At 54.1% G+C, this 27,206-nt stretch overlaps 1 protein-coding gene across 2 annotated transcripts; it reads right to left on the bottom strand.

Moving 5' to 3' along the window:
* PRODH (proline dehydrogenase 1) lies at positions 1-26,655 on the bottom strand. Of its 2 annotated transcripts, none has more exons than XM_054006299.1 (14): positions 26,353-26,655; positions 25,418-25,626; positions 15,709-15,743; positions 14,980-15,153; positions 14,583-14,647; positions 13,806-13,922; positions 12,652-12,731; positions 11,996-12,077; positions 8,006-8,098; positions 7,503-7,649; positions 7,019-7,194; positions 6,836-6,934; positions 3,558-3,646; positions 1-495 (listed from the first exon to the last, which is right to left on the bottom strand). In XM_054006299.1, exons 2-14 carry the CDS (start codon positions 25,621-25,623, stop codon positions 305-307), a joined length of 1,554 nt encoding a protein of 517 aa, XP_053862274.1. In that variant the 5' UTR covers positions 25,624-25,626; positions 26,353-26,655; the 3' UTR covers positions 1-304. The 2 variants fall into 2 exon arrangements, with proteins under 2 accessions (XP_053862274.1, XP_053862275.1); XM_054006300.1 differs by having other exon boundaries at positions 14,980-15,129; positions 26,353-26,654.
* Between the last annotated feature and the right edge of the window lie 551 nt (positions 26,656-27,206).

The raw sequence follows: 27,206 nt of genomic DNA, 5'->3' as shown, positions 1-27,206 counted from the left end.
TCCTAGGACAACATTTAATTGCACGGGTGTAAGGACGTCCTTAAGGAAACGGCTGCTCCTGAACCATCCCACAGCAGGGACAGTGACGTGGGCCCGCTGCGGAGATGTTTACTGGAGGGTCACTGGTGCAGGTCAGATATTAATGCACTAGAGAAGGTCTTCGCCACGGGAGAAGGCCTCTGCGGGGAGGACAGATTGGTGGAAAAGGGTAGTTGGAGAAAAACAGCAGCAGTTATTAAAAAGCCGCTAGGTCTGCCTGTCTGGGACATTTGCTGCAGCATATCCCAGCCCCAGGCAGGGCAGGTTAGTGGCTTGGATTACAGAAGAGGCTGCCAGTGATCAGTCTTCTCTTGAACTCACTCCAGAGGAGGTCCCTCTCGCGTTTGGCTCTCTTCATGAAGCCCCTGTTTTCCAGGGCCCTTCTGGACAGGTACGGCAGCACTTCGTTCACAGGGCCGTAGGGAACGTATTTGTAGACTGGATAACCTGCTTGCCCTGAGGAGAGAAATCAAGGTAACTTACAGGATACAGTGGGCATGAATCTCTGCTAGTGCAAATCAACCCCACTCCATTGACACCAGTTCACACCAACTCAGGATCTGGCCTCCCAGAGCAAGATTTTGGAATTGCACCTGGGACATGCTCCTAGTGCAGCTAGACCAGAGGTAGGCAAACTATGGCCCGCTGGCCACATCCAGCCCACAGGACCGTTCTGCCCGGCCCCCAGCCCTCTCCCCTGCTGTTCGCCCCCCCGCAGCCACGCGGACCGTGCTCTGGGCGGCAGGGGTTGCGTGCTCCTGCCGAGCAGAGCGGCAGCATGTCTAGCTCCAGCCAGGCAGCACGGCTGCCAGACATGCTGCTCTGAGGGGCATGGTAAGTAGGCTGGGGGGTTGGATAAGGGGCGGGGGGTCCTGGGGGCCAGTCAGGGGACAGGGAGCAGTGGTTCTGCAGGGAGGGGCTAAGGGTACTGGGGGGTTGGATAGGTGTGGGGTCCTGGGGGGCCTGTCCAGGGCAGGGGTGTGGATAGGGGGTGGGATCCCAGGGGAGCAATTAGCAGTTAGGGGACACGTAGCAGGGCGGGTTGGATGGCTCAGGGGTTCTGAAGGGAGCAGTCGGGGGTGGGAAGTGGGAGGGGTCAGATACGAGGCGGGGGCCAGGCTGTTTGGGGAAGCACAGCCTTCCCTACCTGGCCCTCCATACAACCCCAATGTGGCCCTCGGGCCAAAACGTTTGCCCACCCCTGAGCTAGACCACCTCCACGGCCTCTGGAAAGAGACTCACTGCAGAGAGCCCTCTTGTTTTAACATTCCAAGCAAAGGAATTTGCACCCTGGCCTCAAGGCAGCCCAACAGGAAAGCGCCACCCTACATGATCTGCTAACGCCATTTCTTCGTTACACCTCACCACGTTCACTACAGTCTGACTGCAGCACGTTGAACCCTTTCATGCTTCATGTAGAAATCTGCAGAGACCGCAAGACAGGATGCAGGGAGGAGCGAGAGCAGCCCCAAGGTGCTCCAGGGTGGAGGGACAATTCTGGAAATGCTCTGAAGGTACCAAAGGGACTCAAGAGAAAGGTTCAGACTCAGTGTGAACCTAAGTGACTCTCCCATGAAGCAGAGCGGAGGAAGATGAGCCATAGAGAACATGTCTGAATCATTCCACAGTAGTCCTGAGAGGCAGATAACACCCAAGTTATGACAAACTTGGTCTTTGCCAGCCAGCGCCAGCAGGCCAGTGACTTGGCTGAAGGAGACTGGAGGGGCCAAGCCACCCTCAGCTTGCCAAAGAAACTGCTGCGTTAGTGGGGTGAAGAGTAACAGCCCAGCACCGCCGCTGCGTTAGTGACAGGCACGTGAACCGTTACCATGGGCCTCGGCGCTCCTCATCCACGCCAGCTCAGGCAGCGTGAACAGCACTGTCCTAAGAGGGACTAAAGCAAGGGTGGAGCAGCGCTGGGCAGCTCTGCACAGTGCCCCAGGCAGACCACACCACACCTCCACGTGCACGACATTCCCATGTAAATGTAGTGCCACAGTAGCCACGGCATCGGGCACATTTCCTCCTCTTCCCTGTAGGCATAGCAGAGGAATGCTGGCGAGTGCGAACGTGCCTGTGTCAGCAGAGCATGCGGGGAGACTGCGGCAGAGGATTAGATGCCAGGGCTACTTACACAGGCCAAGGGGGGGAAGAAACCACTTGATCAGCTCTTCCAGTTGTCCCACAAGCTTTAGTGATTAAGAGCAGCCAGCAGTTCCACCATGAAGGTGCATCAGAGCTCCTGAAGCCAGGCCGGTGTGGACACAGGTATTGTCAGACTGGGTCAGCGCTATGGCCCACTAGGCCAGTATCCTGCTTCAGGGCAAGGTGTAAGACACTTCACAATAGGTAGTGATGGGATAGTCACCTGCCCCAGGGGAGTCCCCTCCTGACCTCCAGTAGTTAGTGAGCGCCAGTCCAGGAGTAGGAGGGTTTATGTCTTTTCTTGAGCTTTTTAAATTTAATTCAACTCCTCTGGCTATTTGTTACCCATAGAAGTGTCCAATAGCCTTTGAATGTGGCTAAGTTCTCTGCCTTAATACACGGTGGCAGTGAGTTCCACAGTCTCGTTACACCTAGAATGAAAATACTTTTTTCCTGTTCTTTGAATTTGTCACCTTCCAATGTCATTGGATGTTCCTTGCTCTAGTAGACAGAGGACAAGCACACAATCTTCCTTCTCTAGATCAGTCATTTTATACACTTCTATCCTATCCCTTATGTATGTATCTCCTTTCAAAGGAGACCGGTGCCCGTCTTTTCCATCTCTTCATCCAAAGCTTTTCCTGCCTCTGGTCATAGTCACTTGGCTCTGTGCCCCTCTAACGGTGCAATATCCTTTGAGACTGGGTGAAAGATACAGTACACAGGATCCAGATGTGCACCAACCACGGATTTGTATAATGAACTTACGACTATATTCTCCGTCCTGTTTCTTATGCACCTTAACATCTGGTTGGACTTGACCACAGCCATGCATTGAGCAGATCTTCAGTGAGCTGGCCACACACACTGGCCCCCGTCCTGAGTTCGCACAGTTTGTTACAACGTGGCAAGGTGCACAAGCTATTGTGTCCTCTCCTGCATTGCTCAGCACTGAGTTGCCCTCTTCCCTGGCCTAGCCAGGCCCCTCGGAAGCTCTGCCATGCCCATGTTGGGCTTGACTAACCTAAGTTACAGCCTCTGCAAATTGCATCACTTCACTGCTCGGCCCCTTTCCCAGACCATTAAACCCCGCCCCGCACCCGCAGCCTTCTGGCACCCGCTCTTAACTTTTTGCCATGACAAAAGCGACGTATTCCTCCTGTTTTCTCCTCTCAGCCAGTTTCTGATCCACGAATACACCTAGCCTCCCACCTCATGACTCGTTTCTTTAGTAATCACACATGAGAGATTTTGTTCAAGGACTTAAAAAAAAAAATATATCAGTCAGATGGCTCTTTACTCACTGACTGAAAACAGCACAGCAAACCCCAGCCCTTCCCCCTCTTGGGCGCCCAGAGGAACACACCACTTACCCAGAGGGAAGGTGATCTGGTCACACATGCCCAGCAGCTGCCCGAAGTACACCTTTTTCTCAGAGGGATGAATGCCAAGCTCTGCCATTCTGTAATGGAAGCACCACAGAGTCACATCAGGAGATGCCCAGCAGGAAGGGGGGAGGGAGTGGCCTGCTAAACCCAGGGTTGTGAGTTCAATCCATGAGGGGGCCATTTAGGGATCTGGGACAAAAATCTGTCAGGGACGGTACTTGGTCCTGCTGTGAAGGCAGGAGACTGGCCTCAATGACCTTTCAAGGTCCCTTCTAGGAGCTAGGTCTAGCTCCATATAACAATGGAGAAAGGAAATGCTACACTAGAAGGACAGAGTGAGCTGGAGGGACAGTGAAGCAGCCTCTAGGTCAGGGAATCCTGCTCCTTTTCCAGAGGTCTATTACCCACAGGCCTAGATTAACAACTTCCCCAAGGGTAAAAAAGGAGCAGATTGCAAGAGAAGCATGGCAGAGTTGGGTACCTAGTGCCCATCCCCTCAGAGTGCCTGGCACAGCTCTTCCCTGGAACTGCTGCATGCCCTCACCCACGCATCTGCCCAGCACACAGTGCTGCATGGAACAGTTTACAGCCCCAGCACATCTTCGGCCGGCCACTGTGCAACATCTGCAGTCACTGGCCTTCATACTCCCACTGATACAAAAACCCAGGAGTCTGGCATTCAGCACCGGTCTGAGCTAACAGATTTACATCCACAGGCCAGAAAGGTCACTGCAGAGCAAGCAAAGTCCTTTCCTGAAAGCTGCTTCTGCCTGGGTCTGATCTCCTATTTGCCAGACATCCCAGGGCCCCGATTCAATTTCTCCTAACTGCACAAGAAGGTACATGAATTCAATGCCATTTCATGCACAGGCCCTCCCTCTTCCAGCCCCTTTAGAATCATAGAATCTCAGGGTTGGAAGGGACCTCAGGAGGTCATCTAGTCCAACCCCCTGCTCAAAGCAGGACCAATCCCCAACTAAAATCATCCCAGCCAGGGCTTTGTCAAGCCGGGCCTTAAAAACCTCTAAGGAAGGAGATTCCACCACCTCCCTAGGTAACCCATTCCAGTGCTTCACCACGCTCCTACTGAAAGCTTTTCCTAATATCCAACCCAAATCTCCCCCACTGCAACTTGAGACCATTACCCACTATTCTGTCATCTGCTACTACTGAGATGAGTCTAGATCCATCCTCTTTGGACCCCCCTTTCAGGTAGTTGAAGGCTGCTATCAAGTCCCCCGTCATTCTTCTCTTCTGCAGACTAAACAATCCCAGTTTCCTCAGCCTCTTCTCATAAGTCATGTGCTCCAGCCCCCTAATCATTTTTGTTGCCCTCCCCTGGACTCTTTCCAATTTTTCCACATCCTTCTTGTAGTGTGGGGCCCAAAACTGGACACAGTACTCCAGATGAGGCCTCATCAATGCCAAATAGAGGTGAATGATCACGTCCCTCAATCTGCTGGCAATGCCCCTACTTATACAGCCCCAAATGCCGTTGGCCTTCTGGGCAACATGGGCACACGGTCAACTCATAGCCAGCTTCTCGTCCACTGTAACCCCTAGGTCCTTTTCTGCAGAACTGCTGCCTAGCCATTCGCATTTCCCTAGCTCTGGCCAGCCACTGTTCCTAGTGCTGTCAGATGCTGTGCAAACGTCACCCACACACTTCTGCTGCCACCCCTCAATGCCTTCTTGCAATAGCAGCCCCTGCTATCCTCATCCTAGGCTCCCACACAGCTGCTCTGCTGCAGCCCCACTGATACCAGACACCTCTGTGTTCTTGGGGAGCCAGGGGGCAGTATCCAGCCTGACTCATGAAAGACACTCCCGCCCCAGCCTCTGCTTAAACCAAAACCCAGAGGAAAAAACTTGCAGAGAGCAGTGAAGGGCATTGGGAGACACACCTAGACCCCTCCGGACAAGGGTGACAAGATTAAAGCATCTCAACATACATACAGAATGGAGAACAGAAAACCAAACTAAATTCTGGGACCAAAGAAAGCAGGGAAGCACTGCATCATGGGAATCTCTGCTCCAGATGCTAATGAACCTATGTCTGCACACACCCAGCTCAGCAGTTATCAGACAAATTCTAGTAATAAATCCTTAATTGATATCCAAATACTGAAGCAGCCTAGTTGCATTGTGAGCTCCCTGGAAGAAGCCACCATCCATAGCCAAGAGTGATCAGCTCCTGTTGTCTAGTCTAAAGAAAACTCTTAAGTCATCAGCTTACCTATAAACAAATCTAGTGTTCTCCCTTGAACAATTGTATTTTCTCTACAAAAATCCCTACTCACCCTCTAGTCAGGGTTCTGATGCTTAGATCCAAACTAGGCATCAGTTCCACTGGAACTCCATCATCTCCTCACTGATCGTGCTGGGGACTCTGCCTGCCTCTTGCCCTCAGGACCCTCAGCTACCACCATCATCTGGGAACCCCGACCAGTTCAAGCTCCATTGAGCGGTAAGACCTCCTCTCTCTCTCTTCATTTTCCTGTCTACCTTAGGTATTAGCCTTTAATCATGTATGTTATGTTGGTTTAGTCCTCCTTGTGTAGTTATCACTATTATTCAATAAATAACTTTTCTGGTTAAGTTAGTTGCTTCTCTCTCTTGCTGAACTTTACTCGTTTGTGTTTTAGCTTCCCCCATTCACTCTACAGCAACGCTTCTTTTACCTAAGCTAAAGATCCCTGCAGCGCCCAAAATACTGTGGGGTTTGCTCATCAAGCAGGTTACTGCCAGTACAATTGTGTTGGGGGAGTGGGGATGGGGGAGTGGGGATAGGGACGTGCTGAATCTGGGACGCATAAGGGTAACAGCTTGAAAGAGCTGCTTGACCCAGTCCATGAAGCCCAGGGGCATATAAGGAGAGGCAGCTTGAAAGTGCTGCTCCCTCCAGCCCAGAGACATATAAGTGGTCATCTTGACAGTGCTGATTGACCCGGTCTGCTCAGACTTGCTCTGTTAGTGTGTGCACGCGCGTGTGCGCATCTGGTTCTGGAGTAACCCAGCCCTAGGGACCCTAGGTCCTGCAGGATAGCTCCATTGGGAGGGGACTTGCAGAAGGGAGAAGTAGAGCTCCATATGAAAACACAAGTGACACAAGCAGTACATTGATAGGATTACAAAATCGCCTTCCCCAGCAGAGTAACCCGAATAAATAAGCATACCCCAAAGTAATGGGCAGATCTGGTAACACCACCTCCCACCGCTATTTGAGTTCTGGCACCCACTGCTCTTGCCACGCTGCCACCTACTTGCGAATGGTGAACGTCACCGTGTCCTCGTTGTGCGATGCCACCATCACTTTGATTTTCTGGCTGTACTTGATCTCCTCAAGAACGTAGTCCAGGCACCTGCAGGACAGATCACATGTGGGCACAGGGAAGTACCCAGGGCACCACCTCCTCACCCCAGCATCCCAGCTCTGGCACTCCTACCTCTGGTACATCTCGTTGGTCTTTTCGTACGTAGGGTTGAGGGGATCCTCGTAGCCGACTTGGGCAGCTCGGGCCTGTTCTTGTTCCATATACGCGCCTCTGACCAGCTTGGCCCCGAAGTGCCAGCCCTCGCGGCGAGAGAGCTCCACATCCATCGTCACATTGTCGTACGCCTCCTGCAGCGGAAAGGCGGAGCAGTGCCATCCACAGCCAGGAGCAGTCGCTTCTTGCACTGACACATGCTGTCCGGGGGCAGAAGGGGAGCAAGGCTCCAAGCCTGCTCCTCGAGTTCTGCCCCGAGACTGAGCTGCCACTGGAGCACCGCCTCCTCCTACAGCATGACCCATCTCCACCCCACTACCTGCCACCACTGCTTGGCACGCTGCCACCACTGCATCTGGGGCCCTTCAGGCAGGCAGGCTGCACCCCACACACCATTGGCCCTAGCTCCCCTGCCCGCAGCTGGCACCAGCCAGACCCTCACCTTCAGGTAGCACTGGAAGGTGTTAAATACGACAGCCTTCTCCATGTTGAACTTGCGCTGCATCTCCAGGGTGAGCCGGCTGATGGCTGGCTGGAAGTAGGTCTGCTCAGCGTCCACCATCAGCCTCACTCCCAGCTCCAGGGCTCTCTGCAAGGGGAAGGACACTCCTCAGGTCTGGCCACAAGCAGTGAACAGGTTCTGCCCAGGTGGAGTCTGCAGGGCCAACCCCGAACCCACTGCTGTGTGTAGTACTACACAGGTCCTGCAGATGGCAGCACACTCACCTGCAGGCCAATGCCTCCAGGGAACACCTGCTAGAAGAGCCCTGTGACCCTAGGGCCACTGAGAGCAGCCCAAACACTTCTGGCACCGAGGCCATGCTGGGGTATGGGTGAGCAGGTCCATCTCCCTCACCGTGGGGTCAGGGCCCACTCTACCCCTCCCTGGCTGGCAGAACTTCCCACCAAGACCCCCATGATGGTACAGGCAGGGCAGCTCCTAACTGTGGCCAGGACGTCCATCCTCTGCAGCATTCGCTTCATCTGCAGGTCCTCCTCTTCGGTGAAGTGCGAGAGCAGAGGCTCCAACTGGCCAGTCTGAAAGGAGAAGCACCGGACAGCCTCAGTGCTATCCCCCCGTGGCCACAGCCTGGACATTACAGACCATAAGCCTTCCCTCCCTCACCCAGGTGCAAAGCAGGACATGGCACAAGGCATCAGGACAAGCGCCAACCCCAAGAGCCCATGCAGCTATCCACTCCCTCCCCATTTACACACGTTGGCTGCAGGCAAGTATCGTGTGCTTAACTGTGTGCATCAAAGTGCAGTGGAAGGGGGCCCAGCTGGGATCAGGTTCCTCGGAGTACCAGCATGCTCCAGACTCTAAGGGGCAGCCACCCAGCCCCACTCACCAACCCTGTGCACCTGCCACTTTCGACTGGGAGCTGGAGCCAGAGCTGGTGGTCCCCAGATGTTACAGAAAGGGTGTAGAGGGTGAGGTGCCTGGGGTCATGGCAGCTGCCGGCTCAGCAGGGCTGGGAAAGCTGGTACAGGGCAGGGCCTGGGAAGCAGGATGGAGCCCCACAAGAAGCTGTTAGAGAGGAGAACCCTTGCGCCCCTAGCCCCGAACTTGCCCTCGTTCCATGCCAGGGGAACAACTCCACTGGCAGGCCTGGCCGAGACAGCCTGGCGAGTGTCCAACCCATTTCTCTGCTCAGGCCAGCAGCACTGGGCTGTGCAGAGGTGAAGCCTGAGCATCCGCCTCAGCCCTGTCTCCCCGCCCCACCTTCTCGTCTGGGAAGAGCAGATTAGAGCCCAGCTCGGCTGCTGACACCCGCAGGGCCCAGCTCCCTTGCTCTAGCCGGGACATAAGTGCAGCGCTGCTACAGCTCTGAGCTGCTGGAGCCCCAAGAGGCAGCAATCATCAAACCCTAGAGTATCAGGGTTGGAAGGGACCTCAGGAGGTATCTAGTCCAACCCCCTGCTCAAAGCAGGACCAATCCCCAACTAAAATCATCCCAGCCAGGGCTTTGTCAAGCCGGGTCTTAAAAACCTCTAAGGAAGGAGATTCCACCACCTTCCTAGGGAACCCATTCCAGTGCTTCACCACCCTCCTAGTGAAAAAGTTTTTCCTAATATCCAACCTAGACCTCCCCCACTGCAACTTGAGACCATTACTCTCTGTTCTGTCATCTGCCACCACTGAGAACAGTCTAGATCCATCCTCTTTGGAATCCCCCTTCAGGTAGTTGAAAGCAGCTATCAAATCCCCCCCCACTCTTCTCTTCTGGAGACTAAACAATCCCAGTTCCCTCAGCCTCTCCTCATAAGTCATGTGCTCCAGCCCCCTAATCAGTTTTGTTGCCCTCCCCTGGACTCTTCCCAATTTTTCCACATCCTTCTTGTAGTGTGGGGCCCAAAACAGGACACAGTATTCCAGATGAGGCCTCACCAATGTCGAATAGAGGGGAACGATCATGTCCCTCGATCTGCTGGCAATGCCCTACTTATACAGCCCAAAATGCCATTAGCCTTCTTGGCAACAAGGGCACATTGTTGACTCATATCCAGCTTCTCGTCCACTGTAACCCCAGGTCCTTTTCTGCAGAACTGCTGCCTAGTCACTCGGTCCCTAGTCTGTAACAGTCCATGGGATTCTTCCGTCCTACGTGCAGGACTCTGCACTTGTCCTTGTTGAACTTCAGATTTCTTTTGGCCCAATCCTCTAATTGGTCTAGGCCCCTCTATATCCTATCCCTACCCTCCAGCGTATCTACCACTCCTCCCAGTTTAGTGTCATCTGCAAACTTGCTGAGGGTGCAGTCCACGCCATCCTCCAGATCATTAATGTATATATTGAACAAAACCAGCCCCATGACTGACCTTTAGGGCTCTAGGGTCCTCTCTGAAGCCCCTAGAGCCCATTCTCCATCCAGGGTAGATGGATTCTAGCCACCCCTCCCCCCCCAGACCTGCTCCCACGCAGGGCTCTGCTTAGCCTGGGAGGGCACCTGTACACACTGCCATGTACATCTGACCAGCCATCTCCTCCATCCAGTTCAAGTTGTGTCCTCAGAGCCCAGCCTGGCATCAACCAAGGCCATTTCATCCTGTTACTGCCCTCTGGAGCCAAGGACCCTGCCGCCGGCTTTACTCCTACCCGTGTGGCAGCTAGCAACATTCTACCATCACCCACACTGGCACGGAGTATTGACAGGTGCCTCGCCCAGTCACCCCTCCCTACCACTACCAGCTCCCGATCGCCATCTGAGCATCGCTTCAATGCAGAAGACGCCTACATCCATGTCTGCTCCTGTAGGGCTCTTTCTTCGCTTCTGCCTGGCCCCAAATTCAAGTCTTGGCTTAGCCACAGACACCTCAACTAGCACTCCCCGAGTGCCCGTAACAGGCAAGCAGAGTGGCTCCCAGATGGCTCCTGGCTGTGGGCGCCCCACCTCCATGTCCCAGGTCTGTGGCCCTTTCATTTGCAGACAACCTTAATTCAGCTACTCCACCACAAAACAGGGTTGTGTTCATCTCCCCTCACCTCCAATGGCTGTTGTAGCCTATAGGTGAAGGTACTTGCTAGGTGAGGCATAGGTATAAGTTAATAATGCAATGAGCTTACAAGCCTCAATGCCTGTAAGGCAGTAGCTTAGCTAAACTAACCAAGGCCCAAGGCCTAAAAAGCCTTAACAGGAGTAGCTAACCGGGGGTAACCCTAGATCATAAGACAGCACAAGGCAGAGAGCTGTAGGGACTAAACTGCTGCAACCATGACATACTAGTTGATACCAGCTTGGGATATTTTTAGTCAGGGACATCAGCAGATGTCTGACTCTAAGAATGTCATGGGATCTATCTGACATCTATGCTAATAAGCTTGAGGTAAAAGCCCATGGGAGAAGGGCACCCCATTAGTAGGGGGAGGAACAGTAAAGAAGGAAAAGGGGCTGAAACCCCTCCTGAATATGCACTAGGCCTAGTGGTGTCGGTATAACACAAGTTGTATCCCAGCTTGTGTGGCTCGAGAGGTGTGGCTCTTGACGATGGTGAGGGGGAAGATCACGAATACCCGAGGCTGTTTTTCAAAGGATGGCGAGAGTCGAGGGATGCTCAGCTCCATCTGCATTAGCTCTAGCTGCCTACAGGGTTAGTGTTTGTGGCTCTGAACTGTACTAATAGAACTAGAAAGAGTGCGACAGCTGAAGTGTGACTGTTGCAATCCTGCTTCCTGTGGCTCCCAAATCAGGAGCTCTGATAATACCAGGCCTGATCCTGGGTCAAGGACCTACCAAGAACCTAGCGTGGTAACAGGGGAAAACAAATTGACATAATCAATAGATCAGGCAACAATTCCCTGAATGTCTCAGTTCTATCAAGTTCAGTTTGTCCCACCCAGTGGCTCCTCTTCCACATTCAGTCAGCACACCCCAAACTTGCAATGACGCATTAACAAGAGGTCTGACTTCTCTTACCTGCCAAGACCCGAGCTCAGGCCCTCTGGATTCTGCATTTCTCCAGCTAGTGCTAGTGACAGTGCCCACCAAGGAGAGGTCAGGAATGCAGGTCCTTGCAGCCCAGTGCATGGAGGGATGCAACAAGGACAAACTCTTAGCCCTCCCAACCCCGTTGGGATGGTGCAGAAAGAGGGTAACCTGGGGCTGAAGGGTGAGGACCCCAAGGGGAGAGAATTTTGTATGGTGTAAGTAGAAGAAATGGGATGCAATCAAGGGATCAGACGAATATCAAGATGAAGTGCCCGACAGGAAGCGCCTCCCATGTGCCTGGCTGATCCCGGATACTTGGGAGTTTTAGAACGGCCTGGCTAAGACATCGGAAGGCCCGATGCATGGTGCCCCCTTCCCAGTCCAGCACAGTACCATGGGAGCTCTCCAGCTGCAGTGTCCCATGCCATTACCTGGGAGGAGCTCTACTGCTCAGGAGGGTTCCCTTGGGGCCTCGCCCTGGGCCAAAATAGTGCTGCTCACCCACCTTCATGTTCGGGATGAGCAGCAGTTTGGAGAGCTTCGTTCGGCTGTCAATCAGACTGTTCCAGTCCAGCAAGTCCACAGTGCTGCAGCCAGAAAGACCCGCGTTAGCGCCAGCTCCAAGTAAGCTGCAGGCTGGCCCCGAACCCAGCCGGCCTCCCCAAGGGGTGCACCGGCAGCTCCCTCGCTAGTCAGGCTGGATTAGTGCCCCAGAGCCCAGTGCTGCCCGTCATGGCCCAGCTTGGGGGGATTTCAGCAGCGCTCCCTGGGCGTAGGTCCTTGGTCACCAGGAGCCTGGCAGAGCAGCAGGATCCGCATGGCAACTCTAGCTACGTACCCAGGCAAACCCTTCCACCCGAGCCAGCTACCGCTCGGAGAAGTAACACGCCCCTCAAAATGCCCACCACAAACATGGCCAACACCGCTTCTTACCCCTTCCCAGTGCAGCTCCCCGGCCTCTGAGAAAGGCAACCTCTCCCAGGACCCTTGCTCTAGGATTCGGGAAGCTCCCCTCTCTGGCAGCGCACACACTGACTGAAATGGAAGCCTTTGGGACCCCTCCACGTGCTCCTTTCTGTGGCACCCCCCCCCTCCCCACTCTGCAGCACATTCCGGGAAGGCCAGAGTGTCAGGCTGGCTGTGGTCCAGGAGGGAGCTCACCCAGACACGCCCAGGTCCTCGCCTGTGAACCAGTGCTGGCTCTCCGCTTTGGTCGCAATCCCAAGGTTCGCCAGGGTCTCCTGCAAGGAGAAAGGAGCAGGTCAGAGTCCCTGCTGCTGCCTGCTGTCCCCAAACTGCTGCCTTTGCCCGGACTCTACCCTGAGCTGTGACCCTGCTCTGAGGCGATGGACGGGGTGGGACTGTGCCCGCTCCTGCACACCGCACAGCCCCCATGGGGTCAAAGGCACCAAACAGCCACTCGGCGCTTCCCAGAGGGATCTCCCCTAGTGCTGAGCAGCTCTCAGGAGAGAAGGGAGCGCTAGCCTCATGGCTGCAAGAGGGCTAGTGCAGGAGCTATGCAGGTACACGCATCAGCCACTGGGACAGACCTCACTGGTACCAGCACAAGGGGGCTCCTCCCATTGCCCTGCCTGGAAGGGGCAACAATGGAGCTCAGGAGACTTATGGTGCACTGGGACCTATGAAGGGGGATGGGGATTCCAGTGCAAGGGAAAGACTGGGGGAAATGCACAGAAACGAGCCGACTTGGCTAGGGAGCGATTTTACTGGCTCTTTCGGTCACTGGGCATGGAACCAGAACAATGCTCCTTCCAGTCTTAACACTTTAAGGCCAGAAGGGACCATCCTGAACATCTAGTCTGAGGTCCTGCACATCGCAGGCCACAGAACCTCCCCCACCACTCCTGTAATAGACCCCTCACCGCTGGTTGAGTGACTGAAGTCCTCAACATCATGGTCTAAAGACTTCAAGTTACAAAGAATCCAGCATTTACACAAGTTCAAGCCGGCAGGTGACCCGTGCCTCACGCTGTAGGGGAAGGCAAAAAACCCCAGGGTCTCTGCCAATCTGACCTTGGGGAAAATTCCTTCGACCCCAGATATGGTGATCAGTCAGAGACCCTGAGCATGGGGGTGAGACCCACCAGCCAGACACCTGAGAAAGAATTCTCTGGAGTAACTCAGAGCCCTCCCCAGTGCTTTGATCCAAGGCCCCAGAGCATTTCACAACCCCCTGAGAAATGTGGGGGCACAGTCCCGCAGGAGGGTGATGCATCCAGGGCACGAGCAGCACAGATGCCCATGGGGCAGAGTTGGGGAGGACAGCTCCTTTGGGAGCACTACGCCTAACTCACCTGCAGCTTTTTCACCTCCAGCTTGGTCTCCATCACAGCCAGCCCCGCCTTGCCCTGCTCTGCGGCCATCTGGTGAAAGAACTTCCTCCACTTCATCAGCACCTCCGAGAACTGCAGCTGGGGGAGCAGACCGCAGGGTGAGCTCCCTGCTCCTCTCCCCAGCAGGGATGGCTCAGAGCACTCTGCCACGCCAAGTGAGCAGGCTTGGCCCTGCTGGGCTCCCAACCGGACAGTGCTGGCACCTCCCACTACCCTCCTAGTAAAGATTAAGGCCCCTAAACCTGACCCTAGGCAGGGGGTCCCCAGTGAGATAACCTGGCATTTAGCCAGCTCTCCATCCTCAAAGTGAGAGGCAAGCTCAAGCCCTTCTACATCAGGTGAGGCCTGGGCCAGACATCAGAGAGGAGCTCTGACTCTCCAGGGATGGACTAAGGCCCAAGTTGCTGCCCTGACCAGGACACTGGCCTCCCCAGGGAGTCTACTGAGCATCGCTGACAGACATAGTCCATAAGCATGTGCCTGGCCTGGACCCGATGGGAGGGACCATCCTGCCTGGCACCCAGCTCACTGCACTGAGCCCAAGCGGTGGGGCGCTGCCCTCATCTAGCGTTGGGGCCTCCGTCCTTTTACACGCCAGAGCCGCCTCCTCTGCGGCTCCTGCCACCTGGAAGAGTCTCCAAGTAACTCCCGGAGCCTGTCTCAGCCTGAGCAACCCTCCTCCCGGCCTCTCCCTCTGCTATCACGGGGGGCCCCTGCCACCAAGCGTCGCTCACTCACCAGGAACTGAGGCCTTCCTAAAGCTGTCAGCTTAATGGCCGAAAAACTGTCCTCGGAGCTGCCACCTAAACAAAGGCAGAGAGAGCGGAGGTGGCTGCAGCATCCGTAACTCCAGGGCAGGTAAAGGAAAGCGGTCCGGGGCAATCCAGAGAGGGGGGAGGAATTCAGAAAGCCCATGTGAGCTGGCAGATCTGCCCTTCGTCCCAGCTGGGTACCCTCCAGAGACTGCCGCAGCGCCTGGCCTCTGCATTGCAGCAGGAGGGCACCCGGAGAGCCACGGCCCATGGTTGGCAATGCAGCCTGTTGGGGGAGGGGCACAGGGCCAGATGCTCCCAGGGGGACAGTCGGGCACAGCCGACACAGGGCACTCTGGTGGTGGCATATGCAGGGCACCTACCCGAGGCCTCGATACAGCGCAGGAACGTGTCCATGTGCTGGTCACACTTGGTTTCGTCTGCGTAGAAGTAGGTGCGAGCACTGATGACCCTGTCCCGGCGGTCCCCAAACTCCCGATGCGCAAGGTATTGCTTCTCTCTCTGGGCGGCACCTGGGGACAGGTAGGGGGAGCGTGCTGCAGACACGGCAGAGGAGAGGAGATGCCCAAGAGCCCACATGTCCCTGGAACAAGCCCCCTTACTCTCACCATTCCCATCAGCTCAAGCCCTGCCTAAGCCTCTGGGGAGATTTCCTCACGCCCTAGGAGAAAGTCCCAGGACTCATTGGATCGAGGTCCTTCTAGAAGATCTGCTCCAGCTCGGCCACAAGCCAATGGGCTGGATGCAGGACTCACAGGGTGGGAATCTCTGGCCTGTGCCATGCACAAGAGCAGATGAGATGTTCCAGCCTTAACACCTACGTGAGAACTCAGCAGCTGCCCGATCTCCGGGATCTCAGCTCTGTGGCAACGTGAGCCCCCCGTGAGCTGAGGCCCCCCCAGAGCAGTTTAAACACAGCCTGTGCCTGGGTTTTCAGATTACGAACAGATCAAGGTACTTTCCACCCATTGGCCACACGAGCCCCAGGCCTTTCTGCACAACCAGGGTGTGAGGGCCAGAGCGCTGGAGCATGCTGGGGAGGGGAGGGTCTGATCCAACTAGGATGTGTTAGGAGCGGTTGTGTCACTCACCCCCCGTCTCCTTCTCAGACGCAGAGGTACAGGAGCTAGAGGGAGGAAGCAGATGGTGAGACAGGCACCAGGGCAGTCCAGGAGCCCCCCTGGGACTATAGTCCACCCCCTCACAACCAGCAATCTTGGCTTCACAGGGGTCAGCTCCCTGTACCCAAGGGGCCAGATCCCCACAAGCCCCTCATCCTTCCTGTGCTTCACTCCGGCAATAGCCATTCATAGAAGCGCTTCTCTCGAGTGCCTCTGGGCCCAGAGCACTTCGCTGACGGGGAAAGGGATATTTTCCAAAGCCTCCTTCGGGCCTAAGCCCATCAGAGTTAGTCATGTGCAACCACCTCCCCCCGCCACATGAAAATCAGTGGGACCTTCAGTGCCTTGGAAAATGTTAGCTAAGATTCTTACCCCACCCCATGAGGCAGCCAGCTCTGGGGTGGAGAAACTGCCATAGGGGAGGAGAGCAAATTCCCCTCATGAAACTGCAGGGAAACCAGAACGTCCACACACTAGTTCAGCTGGACCCTGGGGCAAATGCCCCGACTTTTGTGACGAGTGTCACACGGATAGGTGGCAGTCACTTCTGAGGGCTGCCATCGCATAGATGAGCCCCCATCTCCCTTCAACAGGGTCTTTATAACAAACAGCACCAGCCTGTACCACCCTGTGCTGCTTACCCCAAAGCTTTGCACTGCGCCAGCACATACCCTCTACGGAGAGCTGAGGCCTCAGCCCCTTCACTGCATCCATCTCCCCTCTTTCTCCAGGCCTGCTTCAGAGCAGGTGGTGGTTCCTTTCCCAAGCACTGACCCTGCCCTAGTTCTTCCTCCTGCCTGTGCTTCTCTTCTGGATTATTTTCAATGCCAATCGCTCAGACAAACCAGTTTGTTTACATTGACGGGAGATACTGCTGCCTGCTTCTTGTTTACAATGTCACCTGAAAGTGAGAACAGGCGTTCGCAAGGCACTTTTGTAGCCGGCGTTGCAAGGTATTTATGTGCCAGATATGCTAAACATTCATATGCCCCTTTGTGCTTCAGCCACCATTCCAGAAGATATGCTTCCATGCTGATGATGCTCGTTAAAAAAATAATGCATTAATTAAATTTGTGACTGAGCTCCTTGTGGGAGAATTGTAGGTCTTCCTGCTCTGTTTTACCCGCATTCTGCCATATATTTCATGTTATAGCAGTCTCGGACGATCATGACCCATCACATGTTTGATTTAAGAACACAAAGAAGGTACCAATGTGAGATTTCTAAGGATAGCTACAGCACTCAACCCAAGGTTTAAGAATCTGAAGTGTCGTCCAAAATCTGAAAGGGATGAGGTGTGAAGCATGCTGCCAGGAGTCTTAAAAGAGCAACACTCCGATGTGGAAACTACAGAACCTGAACCAGCAAAAATCAACCTTCTGCTGGTGGCATCTGACTCAAATGATGAAAATGAACATGCATCGGTCTGCTCTGCTTTGGATCATTGTCGAGCAGAACCCATCAGCATGGACGCACGTCCTCTGGAATGATGGTGGAAGCATGAAAGGAATGAATCTTTAGCACATCTTCCACGTAAATATCTTGCGACACCAGTTACAACAATGCCATGTGAACTCCTGTTCTCACTTTCAGGTGATATTGTACGGAAGAAGAAGGCAGCATTATCTCCCATAAATGTAAACAAATTTAACAGAGAGTCCTGTGGCACCTTTAAGACTAACAGATGTATTGGAGCATAAGCTTTCGTGGGTGAATACCCACTTCGTCAGATACATGCGTCTGATGAAGTGGGTATTCACCTACGAAAGCTTATGCTCCAATACATGTTAGTCTTAAAGGTGCCACAGGACTCTCTGTTGCTTTTTACAGATCCAGACTAACACGGCGACCCCTCTGATAGTAAACAAACTTGTTTGTCTGAGCAATTGGCTGAACAAGAAGTAGGACTGAGTGGACTTGTAAGTTCTAAAGTTTTACATTGTTTTATTTTTGAATGCAGTTATTTTTTGTACATAATTCTACATTTGTAAGTTCAACTTTCATTATAAAGAGACTGCACTACCGTACTTGTATTAGGTGAATTAAATATACTATTTTCTTTTGTTTTTTTACAGTGCAAATATTTGTAATAAAAATAAGCAAGCAGTGTACACTTTGTATTGTGTTATAATTGAAATCAATATATTTGAAAACGTAGAAAACATCAAAAAATATTTAAATAAATGGTATTCTATTATTAACAGTGCGATTTATCACGATTATTTTTTAATCTCTTGACAGCCCTAATTTTAATGTAGTTTTTTGTATTTCGTTTACTAGGTTTTTCTAAAAAAGTGCAAGTCCCACCGTATGCAGCAAATGATCTTTCACAAGCCGTCAGCAAGGCTGGAAGGCACCCTTTGGCGAGATTTTGATAGGGACAGCGAGAGGGACCACCCTCATGCAAAACTCCCTCTTGTCGATTTGAGTCTCTCCTCTTAGCCAGAGGCACCGTAGATTAGCATGCGAACAAGTGGCTAGGCCTAGCATGAAGCTGAGGGAAGGACTGGTGGGGCCCTGGGGTCAGCAGTGGGTTCTGGTTGGTTTAGAAGCAGAATGAAATTCCAGATGAACGAGCTACAAAGCCGTCCAATTGCAGCGAGGGCAGCGGCATGGGGCCCCCTTGCTGAACTCTGCGTTCTGCATTCTCTCTGCTACGGCCAATGGCACTACTCAGACCAAGAGCAGTACAGGCAATACCCCACCTGCCTCTGCATTAGGCTGCAAATACCAGCTTCGCCTTCCCCCTCCCCCCCCAAGGGAAAGCTGAAAGAGAAAGTCAAGAGGCAGCATTTAACAGACAGAGGTACTGCCTGGAGAGAGCAGCCACAGAGCTGGGAGCAAGGGACATGTAATACAGCAAGGCAGAATCCTCCTACAAGTACGGCTGGGGAAGGGACATGCCAGGGCCGTCAATTTCTGCACCTTTTACACAGGCTTCACTGTGCCCACACGAAGGGGCTGCACTGGCTTAACTGTATGTGCTTTCAAAGCTGGACACTGTGTAGCCCGGCTCTTGGGATCTCCAAGAGCAACTGTGCATCTAGAGGTTGTGTAGCAGGCAGCGAAACGGGCCCGGTCAGGCTGAGCGAAACGCAAACCGGATCAGCAGCAAGAAGTTCACAGTTGGTTTGTTAACATGGGAGAGCGTGCGCTCATGTATCGACATGCCCACTTGGTCAACATTCCTTCAGCATTAGAATAGTGCGGCTTTTCGGTGCCTGGCCCGGGGCTTAAAGTATTAGTCAGAATGGTGCATTGATAGAACGGGGTTTGCCTTTTAATAAAGCCAAAAAGAAAATCCTTTTCCCAGCTGAACAAACAGACAAGCTCCCGGGAACAGCCTGCTTTTTGGAATGTGAATCCCAGCCAGCAAAGACATCACAGCAGATAACCCAGACTTGCTTAAATATTTGCCCACAACCGCTTATGGGATGGACCAATAAGGGACTAAACCTTGTCAGGAGAGAAAAGACATCCCCTTGAATAGAGTGCAAAGCAGCCTAGTGCAACGCCAACACCCCCTGCACCAGAACAGCCAGCTCCGTGCGCACACAAGACAAGACTAGCCTGAAGCACGGAGGTCCAGCAGGGTTTGGAGGAATTACACACCTGACACCAGCACCTCTCATCTCCCAGGGCTCAGCTGCAGTGTTTCAAGTCTTTCCCCATTTGTGAATTCCTACAGCCCAGCTCTGAAGGAGGCAGAGCTAAAGTGTATTTCCATCTCCTTAGGCACAGTGCCCCACAGCCTGGACCACCCTGGAAGATCCTCCGATTCAGGGCCAAGAGCAGCAGGCTGGCTTTGGAGTTTGTGCCATGATGAGGGCAGTGGTCTCTGGAGTCAGAGAGAGAACCAGGTGTTCTGGAGGCCTGGCCCCAGCCCAGCAGGGGCTTTAAAGACTAGGACCAAGCCAGTGACCTGAACCTGGAGTGGGCAGGGGTGGCATTCTGGTGCCACGTGCCTTGGGGCTGCCATGAACCACGCAGGCTACAGTTAAAGTGGCCTGGAGTGATGTTCCTAGTTACAATCATCCAGTCTTGGAGTGACACTCAGGGTTACTAGGTTCCCACCAAGAGGAGCAGCTGGCGCTTCCTAGCTAGCTAGATAATGGGCAGCCATTGGTATTGCTGTGTGGTTCTCATGGAGGAGGGGGGGGGGGGATGAGTCCCTGCTTCCTTGTTTTTCTGGTTCTTTGTTGCATAACTAATTTTGCAAGATTTAACTCAACTAAGGTGGTGGGGTCTGACTAGGCAAAGAATTGTTTTGCAATATGTTAGGATTGGACAAAACTGCGTAACATTTTAGTGAAATGATTGGTTAAAGCAGGGGTGGTCAACCTCTGGCTACGGAGCCACATGCGGCTCTTCAGAAGTTAATATTCGGCTCCTTGTATAGGTACCGACTCCGGGGCTGGAGCCACAGGCGTCAACTTTCCAATGTGCCAGGGGGTGCTCACGGCTAAACCCCTGGCTCTGCCACAGGCCCTGCCCCCACTCCACCCCTTCCCGCCACCTCCCCTGAGCCTGCCATATCCTCACTCCTCCCCCAGAGCCTCCTGCACACCACAAAACAGCTAATTGGGAGGTGCGGGGAGGGAGGGGGAGATGCTGATTGGCCGGGCTGCCGGTGGGCAGGATCTGCTGGGAATGTGTGTATGTGTGTGTGTGTGTGTGGGGGGGGAGGCTGATGGTGTGCTGCTGACTTGTATTACTTGGCTCTTCGGCAATGTACATTGGTAAATTCTGGTTCCTTCTCAGGCCCCTGGGTTAAGGTATAGCTAAGCAGGACTCCAGTTTCACTATATAAACTGGGTTCCAAGGAGGAGACTGTCTGGGCAAAAAAAGGAAAAGGAAAGACCTGAAAGAAGAACTCACCTCCAAGACTCAGCCCAGAACAGAGCTGCTAGAATCCTCTGCACGACCCTGACATGCAACAAGAACTCAGGTGAGACTGATCTTGCCTGGCCAACAGGTAAAGTCTGCCTGCATGATCAGGATTGGTGAGGACAGCATTGTGTTCTTAGCATGTGTATTCTGCTGTGATTGTTAACAGAGGGAGGTTAAGGATATTTCACTGATACAAAGGTCCTGCAAACCCACAGAAGAGTACACCTTGATCCCTGGGAACTAGGTAAAGGTGGGTGCCCTAGAGTGTGCAGGTAACACCACTGGCATAATAAATCCACCTCTGCGAGACCTCGCCCACTGACATAGCACAGTCCATGCTGGCACTTAGGTAGGTGTACCTTACGTTGCTCACGGTGTGGGGGGGCTTATTCATACCCAAGCGACACAAATTATACGGACGTAACCTGTAGTGTAGACAAACCTTCAGGATGGGCTTGGTGTAACACCATTTGTCTGGAGTAGCTTCTACTGAGGTCAAGTTTGATCTCAGAGTTAGTTGGTAAGTCTCCAGGGAAACATTACATCGGATTAATGCTCCATTACTAACAACTTTCACCGAGAAGAAACAGATGCCAGGAAGCTAATGAACATTGCTGGGCAGTTACTCAGGCCATGCCCACACTAGCGAGTTTACAGCAGTACAGCTCTATCGCTGTGATGTTGCTCATGTAGCCGCTCTATGCTGACAGCAGAGAACTTATGTCGAACAGTCCAACATGTGTGAAAAATACTCCATGAACCAGCTACTGCACTGATACCTGGATCAGACACATGACAATTCATTACAAAGGAGCAGGCAACAATCCAAGAGCAGAGTGCAGTACGCGGAGACTATTTGAATCCAGTGACAGCAATGCCTGCACCCTTGCGTAAGACTGACGAGCTGTTTGCAAAATAACCTGCTGGAAACAGCAAGAGAACTGCTACAGGGATGAGTCAATTCCAACCTCCTGTCAGTAACTCCAACACCACGTGCAAGGACACCGGCCGATGGGCATGGCGGCTTACAGGCCGTGTTAGTGACACCGTGCAGTTACTTATTGCATCTCCTTAGCACAATCCGTTGCCAGGACACATCACAGCTCTGCACAGGGCAGAGCCAAGACCGGACGCATGTCTAATTGGGGAAAAGCTTGTTAGACGTTCCTCCGCAGCCACTTTTGTACCAAGTCTGCGAATTCCAGGTAGGGCTACTTCGAACGCTGCCAGTGAGCTGAGCCATGTCCACCATCTCACAGCCAGTACATGCCAACCCCCCCACTCTCCATATGGGGCCAGCAGACATGCAGTGGATTGAAATCCTTCTCCCCCGACCAAGGCTCAGCCTCCCCTCCTCTTCCCCCCTTCAGCCACATACACCAGACCCTGGAGAGAGAGGAACCAGTTTTCCTGAGTAACGTGGGGTGGAAGGGAGGGAGCTAATGCAGGAGTTCCCAGCAGGCCAGATGTGTGAACCTGCCCAGGACCAGGTGGGGGACAAGGTGTCCCCAAAGTGCCCTCCCCACCCACCCCATGGGGAGGTGTCAGAGCAGCACCTCTAGCGAACACCCTCAAGAAACTCAGCAGGAGACTGATCTGTGGCCCAGCTGTCCATGTATCAGGGTAAATCCTGCTCCTGAAGATGAAGGGGGGTGAGCGAGCGCAGTGCGCTTGGAGCTGCTTTGGGGTCTTTGGGCAGCTTCCACAAGGATTTCTGTGGGTGCCTCAACGGCTTCTTGTCTGGCAAAGCAGGTCTGCAGCTCACCCCTGCAGAGGAAACAGGACTCTCAGGCCTTCCCGAACGTCCCAGCCCCACATCAACACTGTTCTGAACAGTCTCAGACTGAGCACCTACCAGGGGAGGGATCTAGGGACACAAGTCTTGCAAGAAATGGTCCTTTGAGGGCAGAACTCTAGTACAGCTCTGAGGGGATGGGGAGGGATCCTGGCAGCAGCTCCAAGGCTAGATCTGCCTGCAGGGTGGACTCAAGCACAGAACTTGGCAGCCCCCGTGCTTACCTAAAGGCTCTGCCTCAGTGACAGCCAATCAAATGGAAGGGGATGGGCCCTATTGGCCAACTGCATTACCAGGAAGAAGGGCAAGCCCTTGGCAAGTTTGAAAGGGTACATTCTGTCCAAGGCACTTGCAGGCGGAGGCAGAGAGGACAATTTCCCTTCAACTGCACCAGGTGCTCCACGGTAATCTAGTCCTCGCCCACTACTGAGGTCACAGCAAACTACCCCAGGCCAGGCTTGAGGATTCAGCAGCCCTGAGCCCACCCGCATGAGGGGAGGACATAGATCCTGTGCACACTGGTTCAGAGCACATGCTGTATTAGTGCAGGTGCCATTCAGCACCACAAGCCAGAGACAACCTGGCTTGGCCAAACGCAGCTCTGATCCCACAGCAGATGTACAGATCAGAGCGCTGGGGCACACAGGTCCTGGACTGTGTAGAACTGATGAATGAAGTTGTTTTTAATTGTTCACTTTATTAATGTAACTTTGTAAGTAAAGTTATATGAATGAAACAACATTCATTCATGAAACTGGTTACCCCAATAACTGACTAATTGGCCAATAAGATGCTTGTTAAGAGCCATAGCTGTTCAGCCAATTGCCCTTGTAAGTTTCACTGTCAATCCAATTCCTGCTTAAATCACAGACTTGCACTGTTTCAGTATTGTAACGTCTGTTCACCATTCATTACACTTGCCTACATTGTAACGTCTGTTCACTGTTTGCCATACTGTAATCCAAACCCCATTTTAAAACGCTTACTCCATTTTGTAAAAGCTTGCTGCAACCTTCATTTTTGTAAACCCTGCTGTAATCTTATTAGTTTAGGTTAGATGTGTGAATGAGGTATGGACATGGAAGGGCATTGGTGCATGCCCAACAGAGTCCCAGCCCTTCCTTGTGGCCAGCTTTCCTGGCCAGTTAGCCGCCACAAGCTACGAACCCAAGCTGCAAAATCAAGCCACAGACTCAAGCTATGTTCAGGACTGGTAACTATACAGCAGCTGCAGAACATCTGGTGTGTGTGTGTGTGATTGGTCATAAGTCAAATTGTGTTATAATAAATGTGGCATCTTTGTCTTGCCCCCTGAAACGATCCTGTGTAGTTTTGTCTGCAATAACTGGGCATAACATGCACTGGGCCAGAATTTCCAAATGACCAGTGATTTTGGGGATCCAAGCCGAGACAGCTTAGGGACCCAATTTTCAGAGGGTGGCTGTTCAGCACTTCTTAAAAATCAGACCCTTTGAAGGTATCTCAAATTGGGTCCTTGGAAAACAGGCCCTTTCTCCACACAGGGAAAGGAACAGGTAAATTCTTCGCTCCACCTCTCAGTCTCTGGGAAAGGGCATGCAGGTGGGATGACGTCCCAGAAGGAAAATGCTTAGTGGCACCCCAACTACACAATCCTTTGGAGGCAGGGGTGGGTGGGTGGCTTTTTGGTGCCAAAGCAGAGTGGTGTCAGCACCAGGGAAGCTAGAAATCTGAACTGTACATTCTCTTTTCACATATGGGCTAGTCTGAGGAGAACATGACCAGAACAGTAAGGCAAGGTCACCACATCCATGCAGGGCAAACTACAGTGTGAATGAACGAATGATTTGAAATGGCTGCGGTGAATGTGTAACAGCCTGAACCGGTTTCTCAGGTCACTAGCTCAAATCTAAAGGTTAAGATAACTTTGAGGTAGAACAAAGGAACAGAGACCATCAAGCTGTCATGGGCCTGAAGCAAGGCCAAAAAGGAAAGCCAAGGGACCAGAAGACAGAACAGAAGCAGCCAAATCAAGACTTGGACATCCCATTTGTTATGGGGTGTGCTTCCCTGGGAAAGCTCAGCATGGACACCAAGCTCCAGCCATTCCCTTTTATAACGAGGCTGCCTGAGCAACACGGCCTGAAAAAAAGGAGCTTAACTCACACTATCAGATAGTTCCTTCTCCTGGGCCAGCAGCAACCCTGGGATAACAGAGGCGGGTAAAAAAGGGAAAATCCTCACTGGATGGTCCCCCCTTAGGTAACACCCACTACTGGAGCACAACTTGCTGCCTAGTTCATCTCACCCCACACACTAGCTCTGCCCCTCTCTCAGCACTCCCTGGGATACCTTTCTACATCAGGAGGTTTGAAGAGCCAAGCTCTATTTTCTTGCTCCCCTCATGAACCACAAAAGCTCCCCAAAGGTGGTCCCAGTTCTGATCTCAGGCTTTGGGAGATCTGGCAGTACTAGCCGTGTTGTGTATTTATATCCAGGGCCAGTGCTACCATTAAGGCAAACTAGGCGGTTGCCTAGGGCACCAAGATTTGGGGGCACCAAAAAGCGGTGCCCCCAATTTTTTTTTTTACAGCGTTCCTGGGCTGGGCTGCCGGCAGCGCGCTGACACATGCGGCTCAGACTCCATCTCCCAGCGCAGGGGCCGCTCCACTTCTCCTGCCTCCCAGGCTTGCGGCGCCAATCAGCTGTTTGGCGCCACAAGCCTGGGAGGGGAGGAGAATTAGAGCAGGCGCAGTGTGCTCGGGGAGGAGGCAGAGCAGAGGCGAGCTGGGGTGGGGAGCTGCTGCACGGCTCCTGGAGGGGGGGAAGCTGCCGCGGGGCAGGGCAGGGGCAGGAGCTGCCGCGGGGCTGGGGGCACAAGGTGGAAGTTTTGCCTAGGGCGCAAAACTTCCTTGCACCAGCCCCGTTTATATCCATCAGCACAGGTTGCCCAAAGCTTTGCTTCTAATTGCCTGCAGTCTGCAAACTAGCAGTTAGAAGCACTCAAACGCTTACTCCATTTCCTTACGCTCCGCCTCCTCCGGTGTCAGATCCTCCTCCACGCTGTAGTCCAGCACCGAGCCCACCCCAAACGCACGGTTTCGTTGGATCAGGGGTTTGATGGCCTCTTGGTCCTCGCCAGCCACAAACTGCCCATAGAAGGTCATCTTCATCAGCTTCTCAAACCGCTGCTGCCCCAGCAACTTCCTGCTGAGGTTCATCAGCTACAAGACACAAAGCCCGCGTAAGACACCGCTTTCTTCGGCGCAGGCACCTCCTTGCCCCGCCACACCTGGGCTAACAGCTCTGCATTAGCTTTCAGTGGAGGAAATAGTGCTGGGGAAACCCAAGACCCAGATGCACCAATAGCCGCAGGGCCATGGATTAGCCCGACTTCAGGCTCCAGCCAGCACTGGTCATACCAGAGCTCTGGCCTTAGCGGTAGGGACACCACCCTGCTCTGCCGGTCACAGGGTCCAAATCATGATCCCCATTTGTACAGAGGAGGGACACGAGGGCGGTCCCAGAACCGTGCCCTTGCAGCACCAGGATGGAGCCCAGGTCTCCGGCCCCCATGCCAGGCACAGGGCACCCGCGGCCTCTGAGGGAAGGGCAGTGAGACACGGGACAATCATAGTAAAGACAAGATCCTCTCAGCACCTGAGCCCAGACCCGGTACCCCCGGAGAAAGCCCAGAGCCAGCGAGGGAGGCCAGAAGGCATCAGTTACGCGCAGGCTAGAGGGGATCGCCGGGGCTTTGTGCCTTGCCCTGATGCCGAGCTCCGCACCCCAGCTCCCACGCCGGGACACGCGCGCCCACAGGCGCAGCCCCGAGGGGCGCGGACCCCAGGCGGCTCCCGAAGCCCCCCAGCTCCGCCCCGCGGGGCAGCAGCCGAGCCCCGGCAAGCCGGCTCCGAACCCCCCGCGCACGGGGCCCGGGCTCCGCTCACCTGCCGGCTCCGCGCCACCAACGGCTCCAGCGCGCAGAGCCGCAGCACCAGCAGCGCCCGCACCAGCTCCGCGCTGCTCTTGCTGCGAAACGCCTCCCGCGGGTCCCCGAAGTCCACAGCGGGCGGCGGCGGCTGCACCCGGCGCGTCCCCCGCGGGCCGGTCCCGCCGCGCACCGAGCCCCGCTCGGGGTCAGGAGGCGGCGGCGGCCGGGCCGGCTCCCCCGGCTGCTCCTGGCGGGCGGCGGCCGTGGAGCGGAGGCAGCGGGGAGCGCGCAGGCTGCAGGCGGCGCGGAGCGCCAGGGGCCGGGCAGAGCTCGCCATGGCGTGGGGGAGTGCCCCGCGCGCCGGCCGGAGCCGGTTTAAATAGCGGGAGCCCCGCCCCCGCCGCTCCTTGGAACGCCCCGCCCCCTCATTGGAACGCCCCGCCTCCTTAGTGCCTAGCCCCGCCCCCTCCCTGGAACGCCCCGCCCCCTTAGTGCGTTGTCCCTCCCTCCTTGCGGCACCCCCTGCCGCCTGTTGGTGCCCTGGGAAAGCAGAGCGGGTCTCACTGCTAGGGTGACCAGACAGCATGTGTGAAAAATCCGGACGGGGTGGGGGGGGGGTAATATAAGAAAAAGACCCAAAAATCGGGACTGTCCCTATAAAATCGGGACATATGGTCACCCTACCCACTGCCAGAGTTATGAACGGCCCCACAGCGTGGGTGGGGACTGGACTCCATGACCCCTCCCCTCCAGTCCTGTGTCCCTAAGGGGCTTTGTCTGATACAGGCACCTATTGCCCCTCCATTACCCTCCCCCCCATTTTCATACTTGCTATCTGGTCACCCTAGTCCCTATGTCACTCCTAGCTTG

This window comes from Malaclemys terrapin, chromosome 16 (genome assembly GCF_027887155.1).
Source record: "Malaclemys terrapin pileata isolate rMalTer1 chromosome 16, rMalTer1.hap1, whole genome shotgun sequence".
In the NCBI taxonomy this organism is placed as follows: Eukaryota; Metazoa; Chordata; order Testudines; family Emydidae; genus Malaclemys; species Malaclemys terrapin.
This window is presented reverse-complemented; position numbering and strand designations above follow the sequence as displayed.